The sequence below is a fragment of the Sciurus carolinensis genome, chromosome 16 (genome assembly GCF_902686445.1).
Source record: "Sciurus carolinensis chromosome 16, mSciCar1.2, whole genome shotgun sequence".
NCBI classification, from domain to species: domain Eukaryota; kingdom Metazoa; phylum Chordata; class Mammalia; order Rodentia; family Sciuridae; genus Sciurus; species Sciurus carolinensis.
Window position 1 is genome coordinate 43,363,456 of NC_062228.1, and position 26,627 is coordinate 43,390,082.

Here is a 26,627-nt window from a genome sequence, read left to right on the forward strand (position 1 = left end):
GAGGCCCCTGCGCCTCGCCCCTCTTGGCCCCGAGGCAGGGTCTGTGCTCTCTTCAGGTGCGGTCTGAGGGTGACGGTCGTCCGGCCCCGGACTCCCGCTCCCGTGGTGCCCTGCGCGTGGCCGGCCCAGCCCCCGGCTCCCGCCAGCCCCGCGGCGGCGCTGGTTGCTGTCGTGAGCTGCTGCCGCCCCGCTTCGCCCCTCCTCTCGCTCCCCTCCCCCCGACCCTGCGCACGGGCCGCCCCTCCCCCCGCCTCCCCGGCCCCTCTCACGGTGCCAAGATGGCGGCAGCGGCGGGCGGCGGCAGTTGCCCGGGGCCTGGCTCCGCGCGGGGCCGCTTCCCGGGCCGGCCGCGGGGCTCCGGCGGGGGCGGGGGCCGCGGCGGACGGGGCAGCGGGGCCGAAAGAGTGCGGGTAGCTCTGCGGCGCGGCGGCGGCGCGGCGGGGCCGGGCGGAGCCGAGCTTGGGGAGGACACGGCCCTGCTCCGTTTGCTGGGGTTCCGCCGGGGCCTGCGCCGGCTCCGTCGCCTATGGGCCGGCCCGCGCATTCAGCGAGGCCGGGGCCGGGGCCGGGGCCGGGGCTGGGGCCCGGGCCGAGGCTGCGTGCCAGAGGAGGAGAGCAGTGACGGGGATTCCGACGATGAGGTGAGGCAGTCGGAGGCGTCCCCCGCGCCGGGTGGGGCGGAGGCTAGGGGCTTACAGGGACCTGGGTGCCCCCTTGGGGTGGCGTGGGCAAGTGGGATCCTCAGGGCTTCTGTGGAGGGAAGGGGTTCTGGGAACAGGCATGGAAGGAGGTAGTCTGCACAGAGCTTTGGGTGGATAGGGCCTCTGAAAGTGGATAGAGAAACCTTGTCTGCAGCTAGCCTCTTGGGCCCCAAACAGGTCCTGCTGAAGTGTCTTGGGCTGATCCTTCTTGGTAGCAAGACTAGGGGAGTAGAAGTGTGGGCGAGAAAGCCATGAGGACTGCATGCCCAACCAGTGGTGGTTGACAGCAGCAGCAGCAGCATGGCTTTAGTGCACTAGAGACTAGAGCAGGGCTCTTACCTGTAGGCTCTCCTCCAGGACCTCAATCTCTGACACATCCCTGGTTTCACCAGTGCCCCAGTTCTTCTTCTGATCTTAAGGTAGCGTGGTGGAGGGCTTCTTGGGAAACCGGTTGAAGAGGAATGAAATGAAGACTGAGACTGGGCACTCTGCCTGGTTTAAGTTCAGCTCAGGATTTATTCCCCTAACCTTTCAGAAAAGGCAGGAGAGTGTTGATTGTGTTGCTGGGATCCCTAGTTATCATATAAGCCATTTGTAGTCTGCTCCTTCCCTCCCTGGGTGTCCCTCTTTCCATCTTTAGGAAGAAACTGTGACCTGAAAGGGTGTAAATGGAGGTTCCAATTTGTTTTGAGTTGAAGTTGGCCCTTGGTGCAGGGCTTACTTGTCTAACCTGAGGAGACACTGTTGTGTTTCCTTCTGGGCCAGAGAACCACTGGTGACTGCTTGTATGACCTGGCACTGGGGAGGGGAGTTCAGAAATACTTTGTGCCTTCATTTGTAGGGAAAGACCCTGTTTCCTACTTCCTTCTGACCTTCCAGTCCATTTAATTATTTTATAAATAGGCAGAGGCACTTCAAGGGATAAGCTGGGGATGTTTCTCAGTACCTTAAGTCCCAGGTGGAACCAGGGCTTTGGCACTGACTGCTGTTTCTCCCCTCCACCCTCGGTCCCCTAAATCAGGAGTTTCAGGGTTTTCATTCAGATGAAGATGTGGCCCCCAGTTCCCTGCGCTCTGCGCTCCGATCCCAGCGAGGTGAGTGATGGGGAAACTCTACCTCTGTAGCTTTATTCTTGCCCTTTGTGTCAGCTCTTCCTGGTTTGACTAGTCTCCATCAGTTACTGAGTATGTCCTATGTTCAGAGTCCAATATAGACTGGGCTGTGGGGGAAACAGACAAGTAGGACTTAGTCCCTGCCCTTCTGGAGCACCTTCCTCAGTCTGCAGGGCCAGCTTGACCCATCTCCCCATACCTATTCTCCTTTTAGGTCGAGCCCCCCGAGGTCGGGGCCGCAAACATAAGACGATCCCTCCTCCTCGCCTATCAGATGTGACACCTACCCCCCCAAAGACCCCTGCCCGGAAACGGGGTGAGGAGGGCACAGAACGGATGGTGCAGGCACTGACTGAACTTCTCCGGCGGGCCCAGGCACCCCCAGCCCCCCGGAGCCGGGCATGTGAGCCCTCCACTCCCCGTCGGTCTCGGGGTCGGCCCCCAGGAAGGCCAGCAGGCCCCTGCCGGAAGAAGCAGCAAGCAGTAGTGGTAGCAGAAGCGGCTGTGACAATCCCTAAACCTGAACCCCCACCTCCTGTGGTTCCAGTAAAACACCGAACTGGCAGTTGGAAGTGCAAGGAGGGGCCTGGTCCAGGACCTGGGACCCCCAAACGTGGAGGACAATCTGGGAGAGGAGGCCGTGGAGGCAGAGGCAGAGGCCGAGGTGGGCTCCCCCTCGTGATCAAGTTTGTTTCAAAGGCCAAAAAAGTGAAGATGGGACAATTGTCCTTGGGACTTGAATCAGGTCAGGGTCAAGGGCAACATGGGGAAAACTGGCAGGATGCTCCCCAAAGAAGAGTTGGATCTGGACAAGGAGGGGGCACATGTTGGAAGAAGCAAGAGCAAAAGCTAGAGGAGGAAGGAGAGGAGAAGAAAGAAGAAGAAAAAGATAAGGAGGAAGAGGAAAAGGAAGAGAGAGCTGAGACTGAGGAAGAGGTGATGCTAGCCGAGGAAAAGGAGGAGGCAAAACCACCATCACCGCCCCTAACTCCTCCAACCCCTCCACCCCCTCCTCCCCTCCCACCCCCGTCAATATCTCCTCCCCCTCAACTTTACCCACCACCACCCCCAGTATCTCCTCCTCCCCCACCATCCCCTCCCCCACCTCTGGTCCCAGAGGAGCGGGAAGAGTCCCCTCCTCCTGCAGTCCCAGCTACGTGCTCCAGGAAGAGGGGTCGGCCTCCCCTGACTCCCAGCCAGCGGGCAGAGCGGGAAGCTGCTCGGGCAGGGCCAGAGGGCACCTCTCCTCCCACTCCAAACCCCAGTACCACCACGGGAGGCCCTTCAGAAGACAGTCCCACTGTGGCCCCCAAAAGTACCACCTTTCTGAAGAATATCCGGCAGTTTATTATGCCTGTGGTGAGTGCCCGCTCCTCCCGTGTCATCAAGACACCCCGGCGATTTATGGATGAAGACCCCCCCAAACCTCCAAAGGTGGAGGTCTCACCTATTTTGCGACCTCCCATCTCCACCTCCCCACCTGCTCCCCAGGAACCAGCACCAGCTCCCTCTCCACCACGTGCTCCAACTCCCCCATCTACCCCAGTCCCACTCCCTGAGAAGAGACGGTCCATCTTAAGGGAACCCACATTTCGCTGGACCTCACTAGCCCGGGAGCTGCCCCCTCCTCCCCCTGCCCCTCCACCAGCCCCATCCCCACCACCTGCCCCTGCCACCCCCTCCCGGAGGCCCCTGCTCCTTCGGGCCCCACAGTTTACCCCCAGTGAAGCCCACCTGAAGATCTATGAATCGGTGCTTACTACTCCTCCTCTTGGGGCTCCTGAAGCCCCTGAGCCAGAGCCGCCTCCTGCCGATGACTCTCCAGCTGAGCCTGAGCCACGGGCAGTGGGCCGAACCAACCACCTCAGCCTGCCTCGATTTGCCCCTGTGGTCACCACTCCTGTTAAGGCCGAGGTGCCCCCTCATGGGGCTCTAGCTCTAAGCAACGGGCAGCAGCCTCAGGCTCAGCTACAGCAGCCCCTGCAGGCCTTGCAGACCCAGCTACTGCCCCAGGCACTGCCACCCCAGCAGTCGCCAGTACAACTGCAGCCATCGCCACAGCACACACCACCACTGGAAAAGTCCCGGATGCCCAGCCTGAGTTCTCTACCATTGTCTGGGGTAGAGGAGAAAATGTTCAGCCTCCTCAAGAGAGCCAAGGTGCAACTTTTCAAGATTGACCAACAGCAGCAGCAGAAGGTGGCAGCGGCCATGCCGGTAAGCGGGGTGCTGTGGCCAAGGCACCTTTCCCCAGTTCATCCAGCTGCCTCCCTTGACACTATGCAGCGTTGCTAGGAGCCTTCAGGACCAGTTCTTCCCTCATCCTCTAGCATCCTCTTTTGTCCTTGTTCCCATTCCTTCCCTGTGGCTCTCCCCTATCCCCTTTTGTCCTTACTTCCCAGCTCCTGACCCTGTTTATTCCCCTATCAGCTGAGCCCTGGAGGGCAATTGGAGGAGGTCATGGGAACTGTCAAGCAGACCCCAGACAGAGGCTGTGTCAGGTCTGAAGATGAGTCAGTGGAAGTCAAGAGAGAGCGTGCCTCGGTATGTGGTGGGAGGAGGGTTCTCCAAAGTAGGCTAGTTACGGAGCACAGGGTGCCATTGCTTACACTCATTCCTGGTTGCTCCTCTCCCAGGGCCCCGAGTCACCTGTGCAAGGTCCCCGCATCAAACACGTCTGCCGTCATGCAGCTGTAGCCCTCGGTCAGGCCCGGGCCATGGTACCTGAAGATGTTCCCCGCCTCAGTGCCCTCCCTCTCCGGGACCGGCAAGACCTCGCCACAGAGGGTAGGGGGGCTAATTTGAGGGATGGGTTCTTGACAGCCATGTCAGGTTTGGGTGTGACCAAGTGTATAAGAGGCTAGGAGAGAGGGAGCCTAGTTGGGGTCTTGGGGTTAGGTGGCAGGTGAACTGAAATGCTATGTCTTTGACAAAGCAGGTTGGCTCAGGGGCACCTGTGGGAAAGTAGGGGCCAGAAGGCCAACTGAATGAACCTGAGGGAGAACAGAAAAATGAGGCAGGGTGCCTGGTGGCTTTGTAGCTCCATTCCCACTCCATCTTTTGCAATAGATACATCATCAGCATCTGAGACTGAGAGTGTCCCATCTCGATCCCGGCGGGGGAAAGTGGAATCATCTGGACCTGGGGGAGATTTGGAGCCTACAGGGTCTGGAGGGACCTTGACACACACACCCCGGCGCTCACTGCCCTCCCACCATGGCAAGAAGATGCGGATGGCCCGGTGTGGACACTGTCGGGGCTGCCTGCGTGTGCAGGACTGTGGGTCCTGTGTCAACTGCCTGGATAAACCCAAATTTGGGGGTCCCAACACCAAGAAGCAGTGCTGTGTGTGAGTAGCTGGGGGTGACTTTGTTCCCACATGGGATTGTCAGTGATCCAGACCTCCTGCCCCAGCCCCTTTTCTGCCCAGCTAGAGCAGTGGGATTGGCATCCTTGTGGAGAGCTTCCTCTCTTCCCCCAGACCACCAGTCCCCTACCCTGGTGACGTGCTGCTCCCCTCCCCAGATACCGAAAGTGTGACAAGATAGAGGCTCGTAAGATGGAACGACTGGCCAAAAAAGGTAACAAGGTTTGAGGAGCATTTTTTCACAAAACCTTACATAGATTGTGGTGTGAAGGAAACCATGTTTTTTTTTGATCCTCCCTTGTCTTTGCAGTTCTCTGCCTTCATCTGTCTTCTTTCCCATCAGATGTTTTCATAACTCTTCCTGTATTCATTCTCTCTGCCCCACTTCTTTCTGGCTTTTCTCTATCCCACTGTCGTGTGTCCCTGACTGAGCTTGAATCCTACTAAGTCCCCTGTTCCCACAGGCCGGACGATAGTGAAGACGCTGTTGCCCTGGGATTCGGATGAATCTCCTGAGGCCTCCCCTGGTCCTCCAGGCCCACGTCGGGGGGCGGGAACTGGGGGGCCCCGGGAGGAGGTGGTGGCCCCCCCAGGACCCGAGGAGCAGGAGTCCCTCCTACTGCAGCGCAAGTCAGCCCGGCGCTGCGTCAAACAACGACCCTCCTATGATATCTTCGAGGACTCCGATGACTCAGAGCCCGGGGGTCCTCCTGCTCCTCGGCGTCGGACCCCCAGAGAAAATGGTATGGATTGCTTTATGCTTTCTCTATTAAGTAGTCGGTTGTGTGTCTTTTTTTGTTTGTTTGTTTGTTTTTGCCACGTTGGGCTTTGTGCATGGTAAGCAAGTACTCCCATCTCTGGGCTACATGCCCAACCTTGTTCCAATGTCCTGTGTGGAAGGGCAAGGCTTTCAGCATCAGGGCTCTTATCAGTCTACTTGAGAGGATGACTGAGAGCAGAGGAGGAGGTAGTTTTAGGGAATATGCAGAACTGGTATATGAGGATTTCCCTGAACTTATTGAGCAGGGCCTGAGGGTCATCCTTGTGGGTCTTAGTTAAAGTCGTTCCTGGCAATCAAGGTAACATTGGGGTTGTAAAAGAGGATGATGGGATACAGATAGGGAAGCCTCACTGCTCTCGTGTCCTGCCTAGAGCTGCCAGCACCAGAACCTGAGGAGCAGAGCCGGCCCCGCAAACCCACCTTACAGCCTGTGTTGCAGCTCAAGGCTCGAAGGCGCCTGGACAAGGTCAGCACGGCCCGCTTCGAGATCCCCGAGCCCTGTGTGAGGCATGGCTCCTGCCCTCCAGGAGCTACCTGGCAAGTCAGGGTGACGGGCACACCGGAGTATTGTGGTGTGTCCACACCAGAGGACAGGCCTTAAGGGATGAGTTAGGCCTTGTCTGTTTGGAAAGCAAAGTGGGGTCTGGGCAAAGGTCAGGGTTTGGCAGGTTGGGGGAAGGGCATTGAGGAGGGGAGTCTGCAGAGAGGGTGAGACTGGCAACCTCTGACCAGTCCTTCATTTCTCTTTAGGATGCTTTGGCCCCTGGCCCCTTTGCTTCTTTTCCCAATGGCTGGACTGGAAAACAGAAGTCCCCAGATGGTGTGCACCGGGTCCGTGTGGATTTTAAGGTATGGCGAAAAGGGGTGCTGGTTGCAGGGCCTGTAGTTGGAAGAAGCTTGTTGATTTTGTCAGAGTAGCCAGGGCTTTAAGGTTGGATCTGACCTGGGTTCCTGACTGTTCTCCAATCCTGTGTCCTCTCTTCCCCCAGGAGGATTGTGACCTAGAGAACGTGTGGCTGATGGGTGGCCTGAGCGTGCTCACTTCTGTGCCAGGGGGGCCCCCAATGGTGTGCTTGCTGTGTGCCAGCAAAGGCCTACATGAGGTTGGTGCTCTCCCTCTCTTCACAGACCCCCCAAGTCTTCATTGGCCCTTCCTTCCTGACTGACTACTTGGGCCGTCTCAACTGGGTCTCATCCCCTGGCCTTCCAGCCTCACACTGTGCCCATCATTTGCTCTCTCCCACCCCACCTCCAGTTGGTGTTCTGCCAAGTCTGCTGTGACCCTTTCCACCCATTCTGCCTGGAGGAAGCTGAGCGGCCCTTGCCCCAGCATCACGACACATGGTGCTGCCGCCGCTGCAAGTTCTGCCATGTCTGTGGGCGCAAAGGCCGGGGATCTAAGGTTTGGACACAGGGGCCAACCTGGAATAGGTGGAGGCATGGGGAGGGGTGTATCCCTATGCTGGTAGGTTTTGCCATTGCTGTCTTTCTCCACCATTCCATAGCACCTTCTGGAGTGTGAGCGCTGCCGCCATGCTTACCATCCAGCCTGCCTGGGGCCCAGTTACCCAACCCGGGCCACACGCAAAAGGCGCCATTGGGTGAGAGATGAGGCTCACAACCCTCACTTTGATGGTCTAATTATGCCAACACTACCACCAGACTTGCCCCAGGGTTCTCAGGAGGTGGGGAGGGCTGGCATCACTTTGAGAACGTGATTAATATTTTCTCTTTAAATTTTTCACATAGACAAGATTTAGATGCAGAATTTGATGAAATAGTTTTGGGAGCTGGTGCATTCCACATTCCCAAGCTCAGCATCACCTGCTGTAGCCTGATGTCCATTCCTGCCCCTCTCTTCTTCCTCCTCCTTATCTTCCCCCACAAATCTTCTTCTCTTCTTTTCCTTCCTCATTGGTTCCCTCCATCCCTCCTCACCCATCTCTGCTGTTGTATTGCTCCAGCCCGATGTCAGTTTGTTCCTAATATCACCCTGCTCCCCCAGATCTGTTCAGCCTGTGTGCGCTGCAAGAGCTGTGGGGCAACTCCAGGGAAGAACTGGGATGTCGAGTGGTCTGGAGATTACAGCCTCTGCCCCAGGTGCACCCAGCTCTATGAGAAAGGTGGGACCTGCCAGGGAAATGGCAGGGAAATGGGAACTGGGGGGCCAGTGGGGAGGAGGCCAGGCTCCTGACTGGGCCTGACACAGGGCCTCTGCTAGCAAGAGTTGGAACAGATACTCTAGTGGCTTTCTGCTTTCTACTTTCTGGCTGCAGAATTTTTTGATTCAGAATATCCTTCCACAAAAGTTCATCTAACAGAGGGACACAGGTCCTCTGAGGGTGGTAGGAATAGAGAGCTTGTCTCTGAGGTCCTTTCTGTAAACTCAAATCTCTAGTTGGCAATTTGAAACCTGGGACTTTTTCCTAATTTGTTTAGGCAGCACATTTAGCAAGACCCTGGTTTCTGAAGGGCATTAGGGCTGCAGAGTTAGAAAAGAGGCTTCATCTTCTACCAGTCTTGGGGACTATAGGGACTTGAGACAAGCATATGGATGCAGCCTATGTAGCAGTGAAGGTGTGGTTGGCTCCCCACAGGGACTCTGATGGGTAGGGAGAACTCCAGTCCCTCTGACTCCCTTTTCCTCCAGGAAACTACTGCCCAATCTGTACACGCTGCTATGAAGACAATGACTATGAGAGCAAGATGATGCAGTGCGCACAGTGTGACCACTGGGTGCACGCCAAGTGTGAAGGGCTCTCAGGTGAGTAGGAAGAGTACCTGGGGTGCAGCTTCAGCCCTAGGGGTATCCCTACCCCAACCTCTGGTCCTTAGATAACAGGTGGCTAAATGTTCTCCATGGCCTAGGGGCTCCTAGGACCCCCGCTATCCTCCCAGTACATTTATTCCTCTCCTGCCTGGCTGTTCTAGATGAAGACTATGAGATCCTCTCCGGGCTGCCAGACTCGGTGCTGTACACATGTGGACCATGTGCTGGGGCCACACAGCCCCGCTGGCGAGAGGCCCTGAGTGGGGCTCTACAGGGTGGCCTACGCCAGGTGCTCCAGGGCCTGCTGAGTTCGAAGGTGGCGGGCCCACTGCTGCTGTGCACCCAGGTCTGGAGGGTTTGGGAGGCAGGATGGGTGCAGCCAGGCCCAGCACCAGCCCTGCTGACTTCCCCCATTTGCAGTGTGGGCAGGATGGGAAGCAACTGCACTCAGGACCCTGTGATCTGCAAGCTGTTGGTCAGCGCTTCGAGGATGGCCACTACAAGTCTGTGGTGAGTGGGATACGGGGAGGAGCAGGTGGGTGCCAAGAGGAGAGGGCAGGGCTGGGGCTCGAGGTTAGGGTTGGGGCTCAGACCCTGACAAACCCCCCTTACAGCACAGCTTCATGGAGGACATGGTGGGCATCCTGATGAGGCACTCAGAAGAAGGAGAGACTCCAGAGCGCCGGGCAGGAAACCAGATGAAGGGGCTCCTACTGAAGGTAAGTTCTGGGGGTTGTTGTTTCTAGGGTGGTTTGAGTGGTAGTTGGGGGGAGAGAGTGGATCCTTCAGACCCTGCCCCCACCAACTTTTGGGGAAGCCAGTTCTTCTCATCCTGTTAACCCACTCCCCAGCTGCTAGAATCTGCGTTCGGCTGGTTCGACGCCCACGACCCCAAGTACTGGCGACGGAGTACCCGGCTGCCAAAGTGAGCAAGGCTGGGTAGCAGGAGGGAACCAGGGAGTAAGGGCACCTACAAATCCAGGGGTCCAACCGGGCTGAAAACAGATGAGGAGCAGAGTTAGAGTTGAGGCTGGAGAAGAGGGTGGTGAAACAAGGATGAGATTTCCCAGGGATTGTGGACTAGCAAGGACTCGGGTTGTGTGAATTAGTTCTTACTTTGTTTCTACTTTATACAAGACAGTTGGGGACAGAGCAGTGAGCAAGTAAGATTGGACTCTGCCTAAAGAGCTCATGTTTGGGGTGCTGGGCAGGTATTGATGACCTAGATGGGTAGGGTGGCAGGGGGAAACCCAGGGGTCTGTGGGAGCCTAGAGGAGATACTTGCTGGAAGCTCAGGATCAGAAAGGCTTCCTGGAAGTGGTGATGTCTGAGCTGAGAGGTGGAGGAAGAGTATTCCAGGCATGAGGAGAATAGTATTTCTTATATCAAAGGTGGCACAAGAGGATCTGTCTTATTTGGGAGGTTAAGAAAACTTCCATGTGGAGAGAGAATATAGAGTATCATGGCACGTTTAGGCCAATATCGTGGGTGGGCCCCAGTCCAGCTGTCATTGTTCGTTAGACATATCAGATGCTAACCCTGTCTGTCCACAGCGGAGTCCTTCCCAATGCGGTATTGCCCCCATCCCTGGACCATGTGTATGCTCAGTGGAGACAGCAGGAACCTGAGACCCCAGAATCAGGGCAGCCTCCAGGGGATCCTTCAGCAGGTACTGGCACGTGGGTGTTGGCAGCTAGTGCCCTTGAAGGCTAATCTGCAGATCCTGATGGATTTCCCTTTGTGAATCCTTCCCAGCTTTCCAGGGCAAGGATCCTGCTGCTTTCTCACACCTGGAGGACCCCCGTCAGTGTGCACTCTGCCTTAAATATGGGGATGCAGACTCCAAGGTGAGGGCTACTATGTGAAGCCTCAAGTTGTGGGGCCTGATCCCTGGAAGCTCCCTCCCCCATCACACCATTCCTCTTCTGCCTCTAGGAGGCGGGGCGGCTTCTGTACATCGGGCAGAATGAGTGGACACATGTCAACTGTGCTATTTGGTCAGCTGAAGTGTTTGAGGAGAACGATGGCTCCCTCAAGAACGTGCATGCTGCTGTGGCTCGAGGGAGGCAGATGGTGAGGGCTGGGGCCTGGAGAGAAGCGCAACCCTGGGGTCTCGGATAGGTCCTTGCCTTTAGTGGAGGTAGCTCTCATTTCACATTTTCTACCAGGACATGTCTTTTGACTGCTATTTCTAGGTACTTTTTTTGTTTTCCCAGGACTCTGGTGCTACAGTGACAGCTCTGTGCTCTCTGGCCATAATTTAGGCCTGAAGCCTGAGGAACTAAAGTTAGGTTCTCTCTTGTGGATTGACCCTGTGCTGGATTTGCCATACTCTGGCTTTTCACTCTCACTCTGCCCCTATGGACTGTGGGGCATGGGGCAGTTCTCAGAGTGCCAAGTGCACATCAGCAGTTTTATGACGGAGATTCTGAGTGCAGGAATTAGTTGCAAGGACCAGATAAAGTAAAGCAGGTTCCATATTAGAACAGTGTGGGGAAAGGAAGGTGCTAAGTGCCACTCAGTAAGTGTTAGCTGTTGTTACTCTTTCTCCCTACAATAACGCTTTGTTTCAAAAACCCTGAAATAGTTTGGATATGCTCTGGGACCTGGTCAAGGAAGAGGTTTAGCCTGATGAGAACCTTTGCTGAGGGAGATACTGGGTTAGTCAGAAGCCTATGCAGAGTCCTAGAATCAGCAGTGCCCGGTGTGAGACTCTGGCTCTGGTACCTGGCTTGTCCCATTGTACCTGCCTTTTCCCATTGCAGCGCTGTGAGCTCTGCCTGAAACCTGGAGCCACGGTGGGCTGCTGCCTGTCCTCCTGCCTCAGTAACTTCCACTTCATGTGTGCCCGAGCCAGCTACTGCATCTTCCAGGATGACAAGAAAGTTTTCTGCCAGAAACACACAGACCTCCTAGATGGCAAGGTGCGCTAGGACAGTCGGAGAGACAGCTAGCTACCTGTTGCACTCCTAGTGTCTCCTCCTTGTATGTTCTCCCGCAGTCCTTTAGGACAAGCTTCTGACATGACCAGTCCTGACCTACAGAGCTGTTCCCTCACATCCCCCTCACTTCTACCAATCCAGCAACCTTCATTTGCCTCCCACTTCACAGGAGATCGTGACCCCCGATGGTTTTGATGTTCTTCGCCGAGTCTATGTAGACTTTGAAGGCATCAACTTCAAGCGAAAGTTTTTGACAGGCCTTGAACCTGATGCCATCAATGTACTTATTGGTAAGCCACTTGCATTCTCCCCTACTCTTCTGACCTTGCTTGTCCAACTACCCCTCCTGATCTCTTGTTTGCATCATAGGCTCTATCCGAATTGACTCCCTGGGTACTCTCTCTGATCTCTCGGACTGTGAGGGACGACTCTTCCCCATTGGCTACCAGTGAGCAATCCAGGGGTGATTAGTGGGGTTGAGGGACTCCAGGGCTGGGATCCCTTTTTCTAAGTTGTCCTAACCCTCTTGTTCCACACCTCCACCCACCAGGTGCTCCCGACTGTACTGGAGCACAGTGGATGCTCGGAGGCGCTGCTGGTATCGGTGCCGAATTCTAGAGTATCGGCCATGGGGGCCAAGGGAAGAGCCAGTTCATCTGGAGGCAGCAGAGGAGAACCAGACCATTGTGCACAGCCCCGCCCCTTCCTCAGGTATGGCCTTGGTACTGCCTCATTCTTTTCCCTGGATGCTGCCCTCCCTAAATGGTTACTCACTAGCCTCTATCCCTGCCCCCTCAAGAAACTCCAGGGTGCTTACTAGTGTTTTGTTTGTAGTAACAATAGTAACATAATTTACTGGCCATGCATTACATGTCTAAAGGGTACGCTCAGCATTTCCTAGAATGTGAGGCAGGGGAGAGCACCCTGCGACTAGCTTGAGAGGAGTAGTGACTTGTGGACAGCTGTAAGAAGCAAAGTGGTTATAGCTCCCCAATTAGGGCTACATGATGAGTTAATACTTCACCAACTCTCTGAGGAAGGTACAAGTTCTGTGTACTTCAACTCACAGGGCATATTTGCTATTTGCAGTAGCATAAGTGGTAGAACCAGAATTTGAACCTGGATCTACGTATTTCTAGCTGGCACCCTTACAGCCATGCTGACAGGTAGGGATTAGAGCTGGATGACCCAAAGAATGTACTTATAGATTAGGAAAGGGGAAGGTCATCACGGGCCAAACAGGAAGAAGAAATATGGATTGTGTTTGTGGGTTAACAGCCTTACTCCAGGTTGGAGCATGACATGAAGTGGAGAGAGGAGGAGGGTGCATCTGTCCTGACTAGGGAGTGTTGCGAGCAGGAGGTAGAGGCCACTTGCAGAGTCTGGGTGGGGCCAGTTAATGGAGAGCCTGAAGCACAAGGATGGGGCTGATGTGTTTGATGTGGCAGGGATGCTCAGAGCAGGTAGGAGAGTGGTAGGACTGGCTATGCTGGAGAGAGGGCATTACAGCTCATGGCAGGCGGTGCCTACTATAGAGAGAGCAGTGGGCAGCCAGGAAGTGAGGAGATGGCAAAGGATGGGGAAGAGGCATCATGAAAGGACCCTGAGGCAGGTGTTCATAGAGGTTTTACAGATGCCACAGATGGGGTCCAGGTGCTGATAGGAGTCTAGTACATGCTGTGACCAGAAGGTGTATGTAGTTTAAATGAGAGGAGGATCTATGATGGGAGGCTTGGACTAAGAGCCCCTGATTGCCGCTGATGCAGTTCTCTTGCTTCTTCAGAGCCCCCTTATCATGAGGACCCCCCACCAGATACAGATGCCCTAATCCCTGGAGTTCCTGAGCATCACTCACCTGTTCAGAATCTGGATCCCCCACTCCGGCTAGATTCAAGCAGTGCTCCTCCTCCAGCTCCCCGCTCCTTCTCAGGGGCTCGAATCAAAGTGCCCAACTACTCGCCATCCCGGAGGCCCTTGGGGGGTGTCTCCTTTGGCCCCCTGCCCTCCCCTGGTGAGCACTTGGGGAGTGTCCAGGGGAAGGTGAAACTGGGAAGGCTGGAGCCACTGGTTGACACTGACCCTTTTCCCCACAGGAAGTCCGTCTTCTCTGACCCACCACATCCCTACCGTGGGAGACCCGGACTTCCCAGCTCCACCCAGACGCTCCCGTCGTCCTAGTCCCCTGACTCCCAGGCCGCCACCATCACGGCGGGCCTCCCCTCCTCTCAGAACATCCCCTCAGCTCAGGGTGCCCCCTCCTACCTCAGTCATTACAGCCCTCACACCTACCTCAGGGGAGCTGGCTCCCCCTGGCTTGGCCCCATCTCCACCACCACCCCCTGAAGACCTGGGCCCAGACTTTGAGGACATGGAAGTGGTGTCAGGACTGAGTGCTGCTGACCTGGACTTTGCAGCTAGCCTACTGGGGACTGAGCCCTTCCAGGAAGAAATTGTGGCTGCAGGGGCAGTGGGGAGCAGCCATGGGGGCCCTGGGGACAGCTCAGAGGAAGAGAACAGCCCCAGCACTCGCTATGTCCACTTCCCTGTGACAGTGGTGTCTGGCCCTGCTCTGGCGCCTGGCACCCTCCCTGGAGTTCCCCGAATTGAACAACTGGATGGAGTGGATGATGGCACAGACAGTGAGGCGGAGGCAGTCCAGCAACCCCGGGGCCAGGGGACTCCTCCTTCAGGACCTGGTGTGGGCCGATCTGGAGTCCTTGGGGCTGCAGGGGACAGGACCCGACCTCCTGAGGACCTGCCATCAGAAATTGTGGATTTTGTGTTGAAGAACCTAGGGGGGCCTGGGGAAGGGGCTGCTGGTCCCAGAGAGGAGTCACTTCCCCCAGCACCTCCCATGGCTAATGGCAGCCAGCCCCCCCAAGGCCTGCCCCCTAGCCCAGCCGACCCCACCCGGACATTTGCCTGGCTCCCTGGGGCCCCAGGAGTCCGGGTGTTGAGTCTGGGCCCCGCTCCTGAGCCCCCTAAACCCGCTACGTCCAAGATCATCCTTGTCAACAAGCTGGGGCAAGTATTTGTGAAGATGGCTGGGGAGGGTGAACCTGTCCCACCCCCAGTAAAGCAGCCACCTCTGCCCCCTACCATTCCTCCCACAACCCCCACCTCCTGGACTCTGCCCCCAGGACCCTTGCTTGGTGTGTTGCCAGTGGTAGGGGTAGGGGTAGTCCGCCCTGCCCCACCTCCGCCTCCACCTCCACTGACATTGGTGTTTAGCAGTGGGCCCCCCAGCCCACCCCGCCAGGCTATCCGTGTCAAAAGGGTGTCCACCTTCTCGGGCCGTTCCCCACCAGTGCCTCCCCCAAACAAAACCCCCCGGCTGGATGAAGATGGGGAGTCCTTGGAGGATGTCCCACAAGTTCCAGGACTTGGTAGCAGTGGGTAAGTGACTGTGCTGAGGTTGGGGCCTCAGGTAAGGAAGATGGGAAGGAGGAAGCAACTTGTTCTTTTCATGGATTCTCCCTGTCAGGTTTAGCCGAGTGAGGATGAAAACACCCACAGTGCGAGGAGTTCTCAACCTGGATAATCCTGGGGAGGAAAGCTCCGGGTGAGTGGCTAGGCCCCTTTCCCTAGAGGCTCTGGGACCTCTGTTCCTTCTTTTTCTAACAGGTCTTTCCTCACAGTCCTCTCCAGGAACGGTCCCCTCTGCTGCCACTTCCAGAAGGTGGTCCTCCCCGGGCCCCTGATGGTCCCCCAGACCTGCTGCTTGAGTCCCAGTGGCACCACTATTCAGGTAGGGACCAGTTTTTCCTATTCACTGCTTTTTGCCTGTGCTTGGCTTAACTAGGTGACTGACACATCCAGAATTGGTCCAGTTCAAAAAACAGTGCACACCAGCAGCTGAGGATATAATTCAGAGGGGCCTGGGTTCAATTTCTAGCACCTGAAAACAAAGGAGAGCATACCTACTGGTTGTGAGCCCTGGACTGGGTGCTATGGTCAGAGATGCCCATGGGGAGCTCAAGGCCTTGTGGCAGAAATAGACATAGAAATGACATTGTAGCTTTAGTGACATTTCAGCAAAGTCCTCTAAGTCCTTTGTGTAGCCTGGTCTGCCAGGGTCAGAGGGGTAGGTATCTAGTTAAGCCAGAGATGAAGTTCTGGGGATCATCTAGAGAGGATGGAGCCTCCCACAGGACCCAGAAGAGGGGCAGGAACAGTAGGAGGACCAGAGAGAGTGGTCAAGGGGAGTGGTCATTTGGGAAACTAGCTGCCATAGGAAACACCACTGTGGGGTGTAGGATCAGTGTATGGTGTGAGCAGGTGGAACAGGGGTGAGGAGGATACTGCGTTACCATCCAGAGTTGAAGACAGCGGTTAATGAAGAAGCCAAAACAACATCAGGAACCTTGCCAAAAAGTTCAACTAAGAATTAGGAGGAAGAGGAGAAGGTAGGGCAGCTGCTTAGAAGTATTTGCTGTGAGGGTTGAGACAAAGTAAAGGATGGTTGTGTAGGGAAAGGGGAGTGGGGGAAGTTATGGTGGTCAGCTTCAAGTGTGACTCCTGAGATGGAGGAGAGGAGGTGAGGTAAGTATTGGTGCAGAGATTGGGACACAGCTAGGGCTGCTCAGAGTAGTTTTGATTGCAGGACCCAGTGAAGCTGGAAGTGAAGTTCTCTGTTGGTCACTGAGGGCAGAGAGTGGAGACAGCCAAGTCAGTTGGTAGTCAAACAGCCTGGCTTGGGATTTGTGACCCAATCCTGTCCAGGTGTTTGGATTTTCTCATTACTCAGAGATTAACTGTTGAGCGCGGAAGTGGAGCAAGATGGACTGAGACTGCTTAACTGAGAGGCTGCTTTGGGGGTCAGAGACAACATGAGGATATGGCAGTAACTGTGACAGACATTTCCTGCCCTTAGGAACCATACCAAGTTTTGGTAGGGGAAATAGACACATTGTGCAGTACAAGTGCATTGCAGGTTCGGTGAGACCTGTGAGGAAACAATGAAAGTACCTGGGCAAGGGCCCCACAGTCAGCGCTGTTGTTCAGAGGTGAGGGTGAGGAGGGGTTGAGAGAAGAGGTAGAAGTGATTAGAGGTGGACCCTGGGGTGCTGAGTCCTGGAGATGATGTGAGTCACACACACAGCAAGGGTCTGGTTTAGAGTTTCACTTAGGGCTGGGGAGGGTGTGTGGGCAGGATGCCCCTGAGAAATGATGTGGCAAGAATGTGACCATTGGGTCCTGCTATCCGAAATCATAGTCCACTCAGGCTTTGGTGCTCTGACCCTCAAACCCAGATACAATGACCAGCGCTCAGTCTACATCCTGTGGTGCCAGCAGCAGCACTGGTGCAACTGTGTTCCTTCCCTCCTCCTTCCCTGGCTTCCATGACCCCCACATTCTCCTCACATCTGCTTATGTGTCCTCATTTTTCCAACCTGCCAATTTTAGTGTGTCCCAGAGCCCTGGCCTTGATACTCCCAGATGTTCTCTTCTGTCTTTACACATCTATAATCTGACAGTCCCCATATTGCTTTCCCAACCCAGACCTAATTTCTGAACTCCAGGTTTGCATTCTGCTGCCTCCTTCCCTTGCCATCTCCATCAGCAAGTTGAAGGAAGAGGTTTTCTAAGTAGCATCCCAAAACTAGAATGTCCCATACTAAGCCCTTGATCTTCACCCAAAATTTGTTCCTTCCTTCTTTATCCTCATCATTGCAGTCAATGGCAGTTTTTTCCTTCCTTTGTTTAAGCCTCAAACCTTAGAATTGTCTTTGGCCTCTACTCTTTTTGTTATATCCACTTCTATATCAGCAAGTCACCTACTCTGTCTTTAAAACCTATTAACCCCTGAGAAGTCTTTTAAATACCTTAATGTACAATGTACTTGGTTCTATGTATATGAGCCTGTATACTTGTAATATACATATTTACTTTTTTTTTTTGGTCCTGGGGATTGAACTCAGGGGAGCTTAACCACCGAGCCACATCCCCAGCTCTTTTTTATATGCTACTTAGAGGCAGGGTCTCACTGAGCACTTAGGGCCTCGCCAGGTTGCTGAAGCTGACTTTGAACTTGAAATCCTCCTGCCTCAGTCTCCTGAGCCCCTGGGATTACAGGCATGTGCCACCCACCATGCCCTGCTTACTTGTGGTATTTGTAGAAACTTCCTGCATGTAGGGCTGGGACTGTAGATCAGGGGTAGAACACCTGCTTAGCATCTGCAAGGCCATGGGTTCGATCCCCAGCATGATGAAAAAGAGAGAGAGAAACTTAACATATTTTTCCATTTTTTTAAAATTTGTGTGAGAAACAATAGTTATTGGTATATAGGCATTTATGGTAGACTGGGTTTGAGTGAGCAGTCTGTGGGCTTCAGAGTTCAATGATTCATTCCATGCCTCTTTGCATTTGCTCTGATAGTTTAGAAGTCCTGTAGAAAAGGAACCGCAGACCCCTTAGAATAACCATGTTCCGGGCTGGGGGCATAGCTCAGTGGTAGAGCGCTTGCCCAGCTCATGTGAGGCACTGGATTCAAACCTCAGCACCACATAAATAAATAACATAAAATAAAAGTATCGTGTCCATCTACAACTAAAGAAAAAAAAAAAAAAAGAAAAGAAAAAGAAAAACCATTTTCTGGCCTGGGGATGTAGCTCAGTGGTGGCATGCTTGTCTAGGGTATTTGAAGCCAACCTAGACTCAATCCCCAGCACCACCAAAAAAGGAAAGAAAGAAATCCTTTATGAATGTCTCATTGAGAAAAACTATGTCCATTTTATAGGACTCACTGGGCAGAGGGAGCAGGAGGAGAGGGTGACTGGACTTCAGAGTCTGTGTGCCTGGGAGAAGGGAGAGTGGTGTCTGCTGGGATTGCAGTGGGATGTTGGAGACTTTTAACTCCAGGAAGGTGATCCTTACCCATTCTTACCTGCTCACTGGGACCAGGTGAGGCCTCGAGTTCTGAAGAAGAGCCTCCATCCCCAGAGGACAAAGAAAACCAGGCTCCAAAACGGGCTGGCCCACATCTGCGCTTTGAGATCAGCAGTGAGGATGGCTTCAGTGTGGAGGCAGAGAGCTTGGAGGGTGAGTTGGTAGCAGCAGTGGCAAGGAGGAAAAGTGGCCCCTAAAACCTCATCCTGACTCTGCTCTGGCTCTGCCCTTACTCCAGGGGCGTGGAGAACACTGATTGAGAAGGTGCAAGAGGCCCGAGGGCATGCACGGCTCAGACATCTCTCTTTTAGTGGTAAGCAAGTGGTGGATCCACTGGGACTTGGGGGCTGGGATAACTCCCTGAGGGCAAGGTGGGCCCTCCACAGGATTTGATCTGTCCTTAACCTCTCTCTTCAGGAATGAGTGGGGCCAGGCTCCTGGGCATTCACCATGATGCTGTCATCTTCCTGGCAGAGCAACTGCCGGGAGCCCAGCGCTGCCAGCACTATAAGTTCCGCTACCACCAGCAGGGAGAGGGTCAGGAGGAACCACCCCTGAATCCCCATGGGGCTGCCCGTGCTGAGGTCTATCTCCGGTGAGAGGTCTGGGAGCTATCAAGGGTGGGAGTTAAAATCTGTAAAACCAAACCCGGGGAGAAGACACTAGGCTGCTCCAAGAGTGGGTTTTTTGTTTGGTAGTTTTTTTTGTTTTTGATTTTTTTTTTTTTTTTTTTTTTTTTTTTCAGTACTGGGGATTCAACCCAGGGGTACTCTACCAAGCCACATCCTCAGCCCCGCCCTTCCCTTTTTTGAGACAGGGTCTTGCTAAATTGCCCATTCTGGCCTGGAACTTGTGATCCTCCTACCTCAGCCTTGCAACTGCTGGGATTACAGGCCTGCACCACCATGCCTGGATCCTAGAGTTTTTTTTTTTTTTTTCGGTGGTGGTTCTGGGCATTGAACCCAGTGACACTTTACCACTGAGCTACATCTCCAGCCCTTTTTATTTTTTATTTTGACCCAGGGTCTCACTAAGTTGCTTAGGGCCTCACTAAGTTGCTGAGGCTGGCTTTGAATTTATGATCCTCCTGCCTCAGCCTCTCCAGCCACTGGGATCACACAGGCGTGCACCACCATGCCAGGCTCCAAGAGTTATTTCTAACATCAGATTCACATCAGCAGAATGAACCCCACCCATTTCCCCTTTTATTGTGTCAATAGCGTATTCTTCCTATGTTGTCAGCAGCAGACCAAGGCCACAGAATCGGTAGGCAGCATCTCCTTGAAGGAATGGTATGACCCTCCCTCTTTTCCTCCCTCCCACCTGCAGGAAATGCACCTTTGACATGTTCAACTTCCTGGCCTCCCAACACCGGGTGCTCCCTGAGGGGGCCACCTGTGATGAGGAAGAGGATGAGGTGCAGCTCAGGTCAACCAGGTATGGAGGGTAAGCTGGGGTGCTGTGGGTGGTCGGAAAGGATCCTGAAGAGGGTGATCAGGGGTGAGAGTCCCCTTTCCTGGACACTACACTGCCGTCTCCTACCAGACGTGCCACCAGTCTGGAGCTGCCCATGGCCATGCGCTTTCGCCACCTCAAGAAGACATCCAAAGAGGCTGTGGGTGTCTACAGGTTAGTGGGGTTGGGGGAGGTGCCCCTTGGGTGGATGGACAGGTGCCCTGGTAGGGGGGGTATATGGTGTCTGGCCCCTGCCCCGCTGAGTTTCCCCTTATCCATCCTACACGGCAGGTCAGCCATCCACGGGCGAGGCCTGTTCTGTAAGCGCAACATCGATGCCGGCGAGATGGTCATTGAGTACTCTGGCATTGTCATTCGCTCTGTGCTGACTGACAAGCGGGAGAAGTTCTATGATGGGAAGGTGGGCTCCACAGGCTGTGGGAATGAGGTGGGTGAAGTGGGCCAGTCTGTGGGGACAGAGCACCTGATTCCCCCCACTCATCCCTGTAGGGCATCGGGTGCTACATGTTCCGCATGGATGACTTTGATGTGGTGGATGCCACAATGCATGGCAATGCCGCCCGCTTCATCAACCATTCATGTGAGCCCAACTGCTTCTCTCGTGTCATCCATGTGGAGGGCCAGAAGCACATCGTCATCTTTGCCCTGCGCCGCATCCTGCGTGGTGAGGAACTCACCTATGACTACAAGTTCCCCATTGAGGATGCCAGCAACAAGCTGCCCTGCAACTGTGGCGCCAAGCGCTGCCGTCGGTTCCTTAACTGAGGCCGTGGCTGTCCGCCATGACTCCTTACAACCCCTGTTGCCATCTTGCCCCTAGCCTGAGGGATCCCTAGTCCCTCAGCATCTCATTCCCACCCCCCTGTTCAGGGTGGATGTGGGCATGCAGGTGGCAAGAGGCCTGCCTGTACCCCTCCAGCAATTGCCCCCTTCCTGCCCTGGGGGCCCAGGATGTAGATATTGTACAAAGGTTTCTAAATCCCTTCTTTTCTATGCACTTTTTTATTTAAGAGGGTGGGGTCCCAGGTGGGAACCCCCCACAATAAAGTCTGTCAATGTTTGGAGAGGTGGTCTTCCCATATGTGTGGTGTTGGGGGCAGGTAGGAGCTCTTGCTTCTCCACACCCCAACCCATCCTGAACCAAAGAAGTGCATCAGACTCAACAGGACGTGAGAGGCCATGTCAGAGTTAGAAGTAAATTGTGCGGTCTGTGAAGGCTTTAAAGCAAGAAGTAGCCTCACATTTTCTAATGTAGAGTGCTGAATGCCTGTGGATGAGCTGTCTGAGGGGCAGCAGGACTGCTCAGAAGCAGCACTGAGGTCAGCTCTCCCACGTGACCTTTTGTGCATGTTAGCCTGGGCCCTTCTGTGGGGAGGAGGCTGCGGTGTGTTGGTTCTTCTTGACCCAATTAGGATTATACTTGAAGAAGGCCCCTTGATGAGGAACAGACAGCAGGTGTTGACTTCAAGGGAAACTTTCTGAGCAGTAGGCCTGGCACACCCCAAATCAGCCAAGCTTGGACAGCACCCGCAGTGCATCTGCCCTTCCTAGGTGCGCCAGGTGTGCACCTAGCTGGCCCAGAGAGGCAGATGGCTCCCTTGCTACCACCATCTCGATCAGGGCCCGCAGTGGTGAGCGACTGGGCCGCAGTGAATAGGCAAAGGTGGACCACGTAGCAGGGAGCCCGTATCTTGCAGCCAGGTGTCGAGTGGTACCATAGGCCATACACCCAACAGGCCCAGGCTCAGGATCCAACAGCACGATCAGCTCCTCCAGCACCTCCAGCTCATCCAGGAGGCGAGACAGGGGCTGTGATTCCAGACCTGGCAGATCTGGGAAATGGAAGGAGTAAAAAGGAGGAAGGGCAGACTTCCAGGCCACCCTCACCTCCTGGATATGTCCTGTACCCAACTAACCTTTGCCTAGGAGTGGAGGCAGATAGACCTTCTCTGTGGTCCTTGTCTCCAATGCCTCCAGGGCACCTGGGGAAGGTGAGTGCAAGGAGGGGAGGGTGTAGGTGTTGGGGTCTCCACAAACCAAGCCAGAAGAGGGAAGGGAAATGGTTTTTCCCTTGTGACGACAGCAGTGCCTTTGTAGGGGGAGCAGGAGGATCACTGCAGAGATCAGGAGTAGGACCAAAACCAAGATGAGCACCGAGATCAGAACAAAACTTGGCTGAGTGCTGGTGCTCTTAGTTGTCCATGAGAGACTGGAACTCACTGGTGAAATAGGGGCTCTTGTTTCTTCAGATGGCAGAGGGCAGAATCCCTTAGGAGGGATGGGCTTCTGGGAATAGAGATTTGGGAATAAGCCGGGTCCATGTGCCACTCCTGCCCCAACATCCCAAGCCTCTCCCACCCTTACATCCTTCAATGGGGCTACATCACCTGTCCCATCCTGTCCCCACTCCTCACCCCTGACTACTTTAACCCAGTCCGCCTCCCCATATCCCTTCAGGAATAGCACTTGGAAATACTGCTATGGCTACACCCCCTCCCTGGATCCAGGCCCTGTCCATCAACCCCCACCCCCAAACCATGCCTCCCGCCCCACCTTGAGCAAGCCTGACCCAGGCCCTGGAGACCGACCGGCACCTCTTTACAACGTTGTAGGGTTCTGCCACCGTTTCCCATGGGAGTGGAGGCTGCGACTCCACTGCTGCAGGGACTACATTGCTCCGCGCCGTCGGGGTTGCACTGCCCAGGAGGGCACTTTCTAAACGGGTGCGTTAAGAGATCGCCGAAGTCGTTGAGCCCACAGTTTTCCACGAACTCGTGGTCTAGTGAGAAACGCAGGCTCTTGAGCGGCGATGAGCGCTAAGTCCTCTGCTCTAGTAACTTTTCTCTTTTGCCCTACCTCAGGTCCCGCCCCTTCAGTGTGCACCCAGCCTATCAGTGTCCACCTTCACCTTCCCTCCTTTTCGCACTGGCCTCTCCCCCTTTTCTTCCACCCTCTCTACAGCAGACACTGCCCACACCCGGATTCATCTACAAAAAGCCCAACTTCCCACACAACCGCTCCCACCCGACTAACGGGCCTCGCCTCTCCACACAGGCTCAGTCCATCATCCTTGTCTTACCTGCTGAAGGCCCTTGCTTGCCTTTAAACAAGCCTCACAAGCCTACCCTACAGATCTCACCCCTTCCACTGCTTCCTATCACCTCACCACCTACCTCACACGGATTTATGCATACACCTAGTACCAGCTCCTCACCTGGGCAGGGAGGTGGCCCGAAGCGCTGTAGGCAGCTGCTGCAACACTTGTTGTCCGGATTCCAGTACTCCAGGTGACCACAGTACTGGGAGGCTTCCAGCTGTGGTAAGGCCTGCGCCATAAGCAGCAAGGCGGTATGGAGGAAGCATCCGGTCCCCATCTGGGCAGGGCCTGTGGACCGAGGGCTGTGACCACAAAACTTCCGACCACAGCACCTCCGCCACACTTTCCAGGAAGCCCAGGGGAAGAAAGAAGCAGTAGATGTACCGGCAAGGGATTCCCAGACCTCTTTGGAAGCTGGGAACCTAACAACCACCCAAGCCCCAAGGCCAACTCCTGTTCCATTATCAAAGAGGTTCACAAGACCTCAAGATGGCTAAGGAGAACTCTGGATCTAGACTGCACAGATTCATATCTGACCTCTATGTCCTCTGGTACCCACCGTCCCTTTTCCATCTCTAAAATGGGATAATAATAGCGCCTGTCACATACACCTACTGTGGAGAATATTGTTATTAGAAGCAATTAGAGCTGGCCAGTTCATGGTGGTTGACTAGGCCTGTTACTCAGAAGTAGCAGTGAGAGGATTGCTTGAGCCCAGGAGTTGGAGACCAGCCTGAGCAAAATGGCAAGATCCTGTCTCAAAGAAGGAAGGAACGGAGGGAGGAAGGGAAGGAGGGAGGGAAGGGGAGGAGGGAGGGAAGGAAGGAAGGAAGGAAGGAAGGAAAGAAATAAGGACGGAAGCTACTTAGAAAAGTAAACCCCTTAGAGCAGCACCTGCCACATAGCAAATTCACTGTTAGGTATTACCACCATCTCAGAGTGGTGGTCTTCAAGAACCCAGCCCTCACTCACTAGAGATTCCCACTCAACTACCAACTACCTCTTCTCCCCTTCTAACTCTGATTTCCTCCATGTTAGGAATCCTCCAACCTGCCATAAACAGACATTTCCCCCTTGAAGTCTCAAACGGAGAAGCTGAGGTTTCCAGAACAAAGGTATCCCCACCCTATCAGTACAGACCTGAGCCCAAGCCTCTTTCACATCAGTAGTTCGAAGTTCTTCTGCTGAGCGTGTGGTTGGAAACCAGCAGTTTTCTCTTTTTTATCAGAAGTGGGGGTGGAAGGAAACTGCAGCCCACAGCTGACGCTCTAAACCCTCAATGTTAAACTTTATTAAGTGAGGCGTAGTAGAGAAAATCCTTGTTATACAGATTATTTAACGGAACTTGGAGCCTGGAGAAGATGGGGCTAGAGAGAAGGGGGGTTTGAGGGGTGTCCTTGCCAGAAACATCTGTGCCTGACAGGGGTGAAGGGCAAGGGGGCCGAAGTCTTAGAAGCGGCCATGCCGGTGGTCTGGGGAATGTCGACGGTTCCTTTCTCGGGGACGGTGGCCAGTATGGGACCTCGGGGGTGATCTGGGGACAGGAATGGAGAGAACTGGGTTAGAGCCACTGGGAGTGGTGCAACGATCTCCAGGCCTGTCTCTGCTCTGGGATGGAGTGGTCATTAATATAACTAGGGTTCCACAAGGTGGTCTCAGGAAAGGCACTAAGGGACCAACCTCAGGTTTGGAGATCTAGGCTAGTCTTGGATTTGAGATTCAAGGTGGTTTGGGGGTTGAGACTGAGGTGCTAGTTTTCAGATATAGCTCAGGACTATTCTTAGGGTACAAGAGTCTTGGGACACTGACTGTGGTTTAGGATCAGGCTCATCTTAGGGCATAAGGGCCTTAGGTATAAGAAATCTTGGCAGATGGTCCCGCGCTACCTGCGCCTGGGTCCCCGCCCATAGAGCTGCCGCCGGAGGTTCCGGGATATGGGTCGCAGGTGCATGAAGTTGCAGAAGCCACCTCGGGTACATTCCCTGAGTAGAGGATAGACAGATAGAGGAAGCTTTTGTCATTGACAGCCTCCCAGCACACACTCAAGAGTCTGGGACTCTGAGTGCCTGTCCCACCCTTGCACTACCATACCCCATCTCGTACTGCCGACAGCATGACTCCCGAAAGTCGGTGACAGGAGACAGCTCAGCATGCACAGCCTGACCGTTGAACCAGCGGTTATTGAGTTCAGCCACTGCCCGCTCTGCATCTTCCTCCCGCCGAAACTGGAGAAAGTGAGTGGTTGTCAGCAGCAGAACTCCTGTTCTTCCCAGGACTAGTTAGTAGCTCTGAGGCTGTACTGGGTTTAACTTAGTGATGGACCTCAAACTGTGAAGTTTCAGTGATGCTCATCGGGAACTGAAATGCTTCCATTTCGGGGCTGGGGGAAGGGGGCTGGCAGTAAGCACCTTGACATAAACATTGCCCACGAGGTGGTCCCCCAGGTTGTCGCACACATTCATCTCTTCAATCTCCCCATACTTCTCCTGCAGTTCTGTGAACACCTCCTGCAGAAGACAGCGAGAAACTCAGCTAAGCTCCTGGCAGAGGAAACCCAACCTACCTACCCCTGCTAACTCTCACCTCAAAGAAGTTGTCATAGTGTTCCTGCACCTCCACGTCGCTCACGTGACCTGGAGGAGGGGAGCAGGGTGCAATCAGGAGATGTCCTTTCTGCAAGACTGTCTGCCCTGCTCCTGCCCGTCTGGTCCCTTACTCACAGTGCGATCCATCTGCGGTTTGGGCGGTGTTCTGTGGATTCCGATACAGGTTGAGCAGCACTATGGTCTGAACAGAATTTGAAGGGGGCGGGACCTGAGCTCGGAGGGCAGGGCTTCATGCAGAGGGGAGTACGGAAGTTTGGGAGTGGGACTCTGCATCAGAGATGTCTTAGCATCGTCAGTGCATCAGGGATGCTTGCTCCTAAGAGGTGGGGAGGACAGGGAGACAATGGACGGGCCTAAGAGACAGTCTGTACATACGGGGGTGTGGCCAAGTCACAGGGAGAGGGTATTGAAAGCTAAGGGGAGGAACCTGCAGAGCGGGCCTACCAGAAAACACTTGGGCGGTAGGCTGGGCCTTAGAAATCCGGAAAAGGTGGGACCTGGTGATGATGAATAACAGAACGGGAAGAACCTGGAGGTGTTAGCCACTGGGGCTCCAGGTCCGGACTCACCTGGCTGAAAGTCGGTTTATTGTGAAGCCGGGAGCACCGGTCCCCGTGCCGGCAGGCCCCGATCTTAAAGTAAAAAGAGCAGTTAACCCTGGAAGAGGTGGAAGACAGAGGTGAACTAAGGGCCGGGAAGGTCGGACACCCCAGAAACACTGTCCCCAACCGCCCAGCCACCAAGGACCCAAGTCCTCGCCCCCGCCTCTCGAAAGGACACTCCCTGCGCCTGTTCTCACTTGTCCTTCTCAGTCCCGAATATCGAAGCTAAATATTCAGCCATTTTCACCCGAACCCTCCAACTTGACCGATCCTTACGTCACTTC

At 54.7% G+C, this 26,627-nt stretch overlaps 3 protein-coding genes across 10 annotated transcripts; 1 reads left to right on the forward strand and 2 right to left on the reverse strand.

Moving 5' to 3' along the window:
- The first annotated feature begins 5 nt into the window (after positions 1-5).
- On the forward strand, positions 6-21,102 carry Kmt2b (lysine methyltransferase 2B). 3 transcript variants are annotated; one of them, XM_047527413.1, is made up of 37 exons: positions 6-641; positions 1,723-1,795; positions 2,028-4,030; positions 4,244-4,357; positions 4,450-4,600; positions 4,883-5,162; positions 5,339-5,394; positions 5,645-5,923; positions 6,333-6,427; positions 6,712-6,810; positions 6,951-7,064; positions 7,217-7,363; positions 7,467-7,562; positions 7,967-8,084; positions 8,612-8,725; positions 8,893-9,077; positions 9,152-9,241; positions 9,346-9,450; positions 9,583-9,656; positions 10,285-10,400; positions 10,487-10,578; positions 10,667-10,804; positions 11,497-11,655; positions 11,843-11,963; positions 12,043-12,121; positions 12,224-12,384; positions 13,457-13,684; positions 13,767-15,069; positions 15,158-15,235; positions 15,312-15,421; positions 18,578-18,715; positions 18,801-18,875; positions 18,980-19,157; positions 19,892-20,008; positions 20,108-20,191; positions 20,309-20,438; positions 20,528-21,102. In XM_047527413.1, the coding sequence occupies exons 1-37, from the start codon at positions 279-281 to the stop codon at positions 20,801-20,803; spliced, it is 8,139 nt and encodes a 2,712-aa protein (XP_047383369.1). In that variant the 5' UTR covers positions 6-278; the 3' UTR covers positions 20,804-21,102. The 3 variants fall into 3 exon arrangements, with proteins under 3 accessions (XP_047383369.1, XP_047383370.1, XP_047383371.1); XM_047527414.1 differs by having other exon boundaries at positions 7-641; positions 19,892-19,999; XM_047527415.1 differs by lacking the exon at positions 1,723-1,795 and having other exon boundaries at positions 512-641.
- Igflr1 (IGF like family receptor 1) lies at positions 20,556-24,412 on the reverse strand. Of its 4 annotated transcripts, none has more exons than XM_047527602.1 (5): positions 24,276-24,412; positions 23,253-23,477; positions 22,627-22,817; positions 21,955-22,324; positions 20,556-21,870 (listed from the first exon to the last, which is right to left on the reverse strand). In XM_047527602.1, the coding sequence occupies exons 2-5, from the start codon at positions 23,410-23,412 to the stop codon at positions 21,545-21,547; spliced, it is 1,047 nt and encodes a 348-aa protein (XP_047383558.1). In that variant the 5' UTR covers positions 23,413-23,477; positions 24,276-24,412; the 3' UTR covers positions 20,556-21,544. The 4 variants fall into 4 exon arrangements, with proteins under 4 accessions (XP_047383558.1, XP_047383557.1, XP_047383556.1 ...); XM_047527601.1 differs by having other exon boundaries at positions 23,253-23,423; positions 24,276-24,410; XM_047527600.1 differs by having other exon boundaries at positions 23,253-24,364.
- Positions 24,412-26,616, reverse strand: U2af1l4 (U2 small nuclear RNA auxiliary factor 1 like 4). 3 transcript variants are annotated; one of them, XM_047527656.1, is made up of 8 exons: positions 26,541-26,616; positions 26,311-26,398; positions 25,856-25,922; positions 25,719-25,768; positions 25,544-25,642; positions 25,239-25,360; positions 25,022-25,117; positions 24,412-24,669 (listed from the first exon to the last, which is right to left on the reverse strand). In XM_047527656.1, exons 1-8 carry the CDS (start codon positions 26,582-26,584, stop codon positions 24,585-24,587), a joined length of 651 nt encoding a protein of 216 aa, XP_047383612.1. In that variant the 5' UTR covers positions 26,585-26,616; the 3' UTR covers positions 24,412-24,584. The 3 variants fall into 3 exon arrangements, with proteins under 3 accessions (XP_047383612.1, XP_047383611.1, XP_047383610.1); XM_047527655.1 differs by having other exon boundaries at positions 25,227-25,360; XM_047527654.1 differs by lacking the exon at positions 25,239-25,360.
- Between the last annotated feature and the right edge of the window lie 11 nt (positions 26,617-26,627).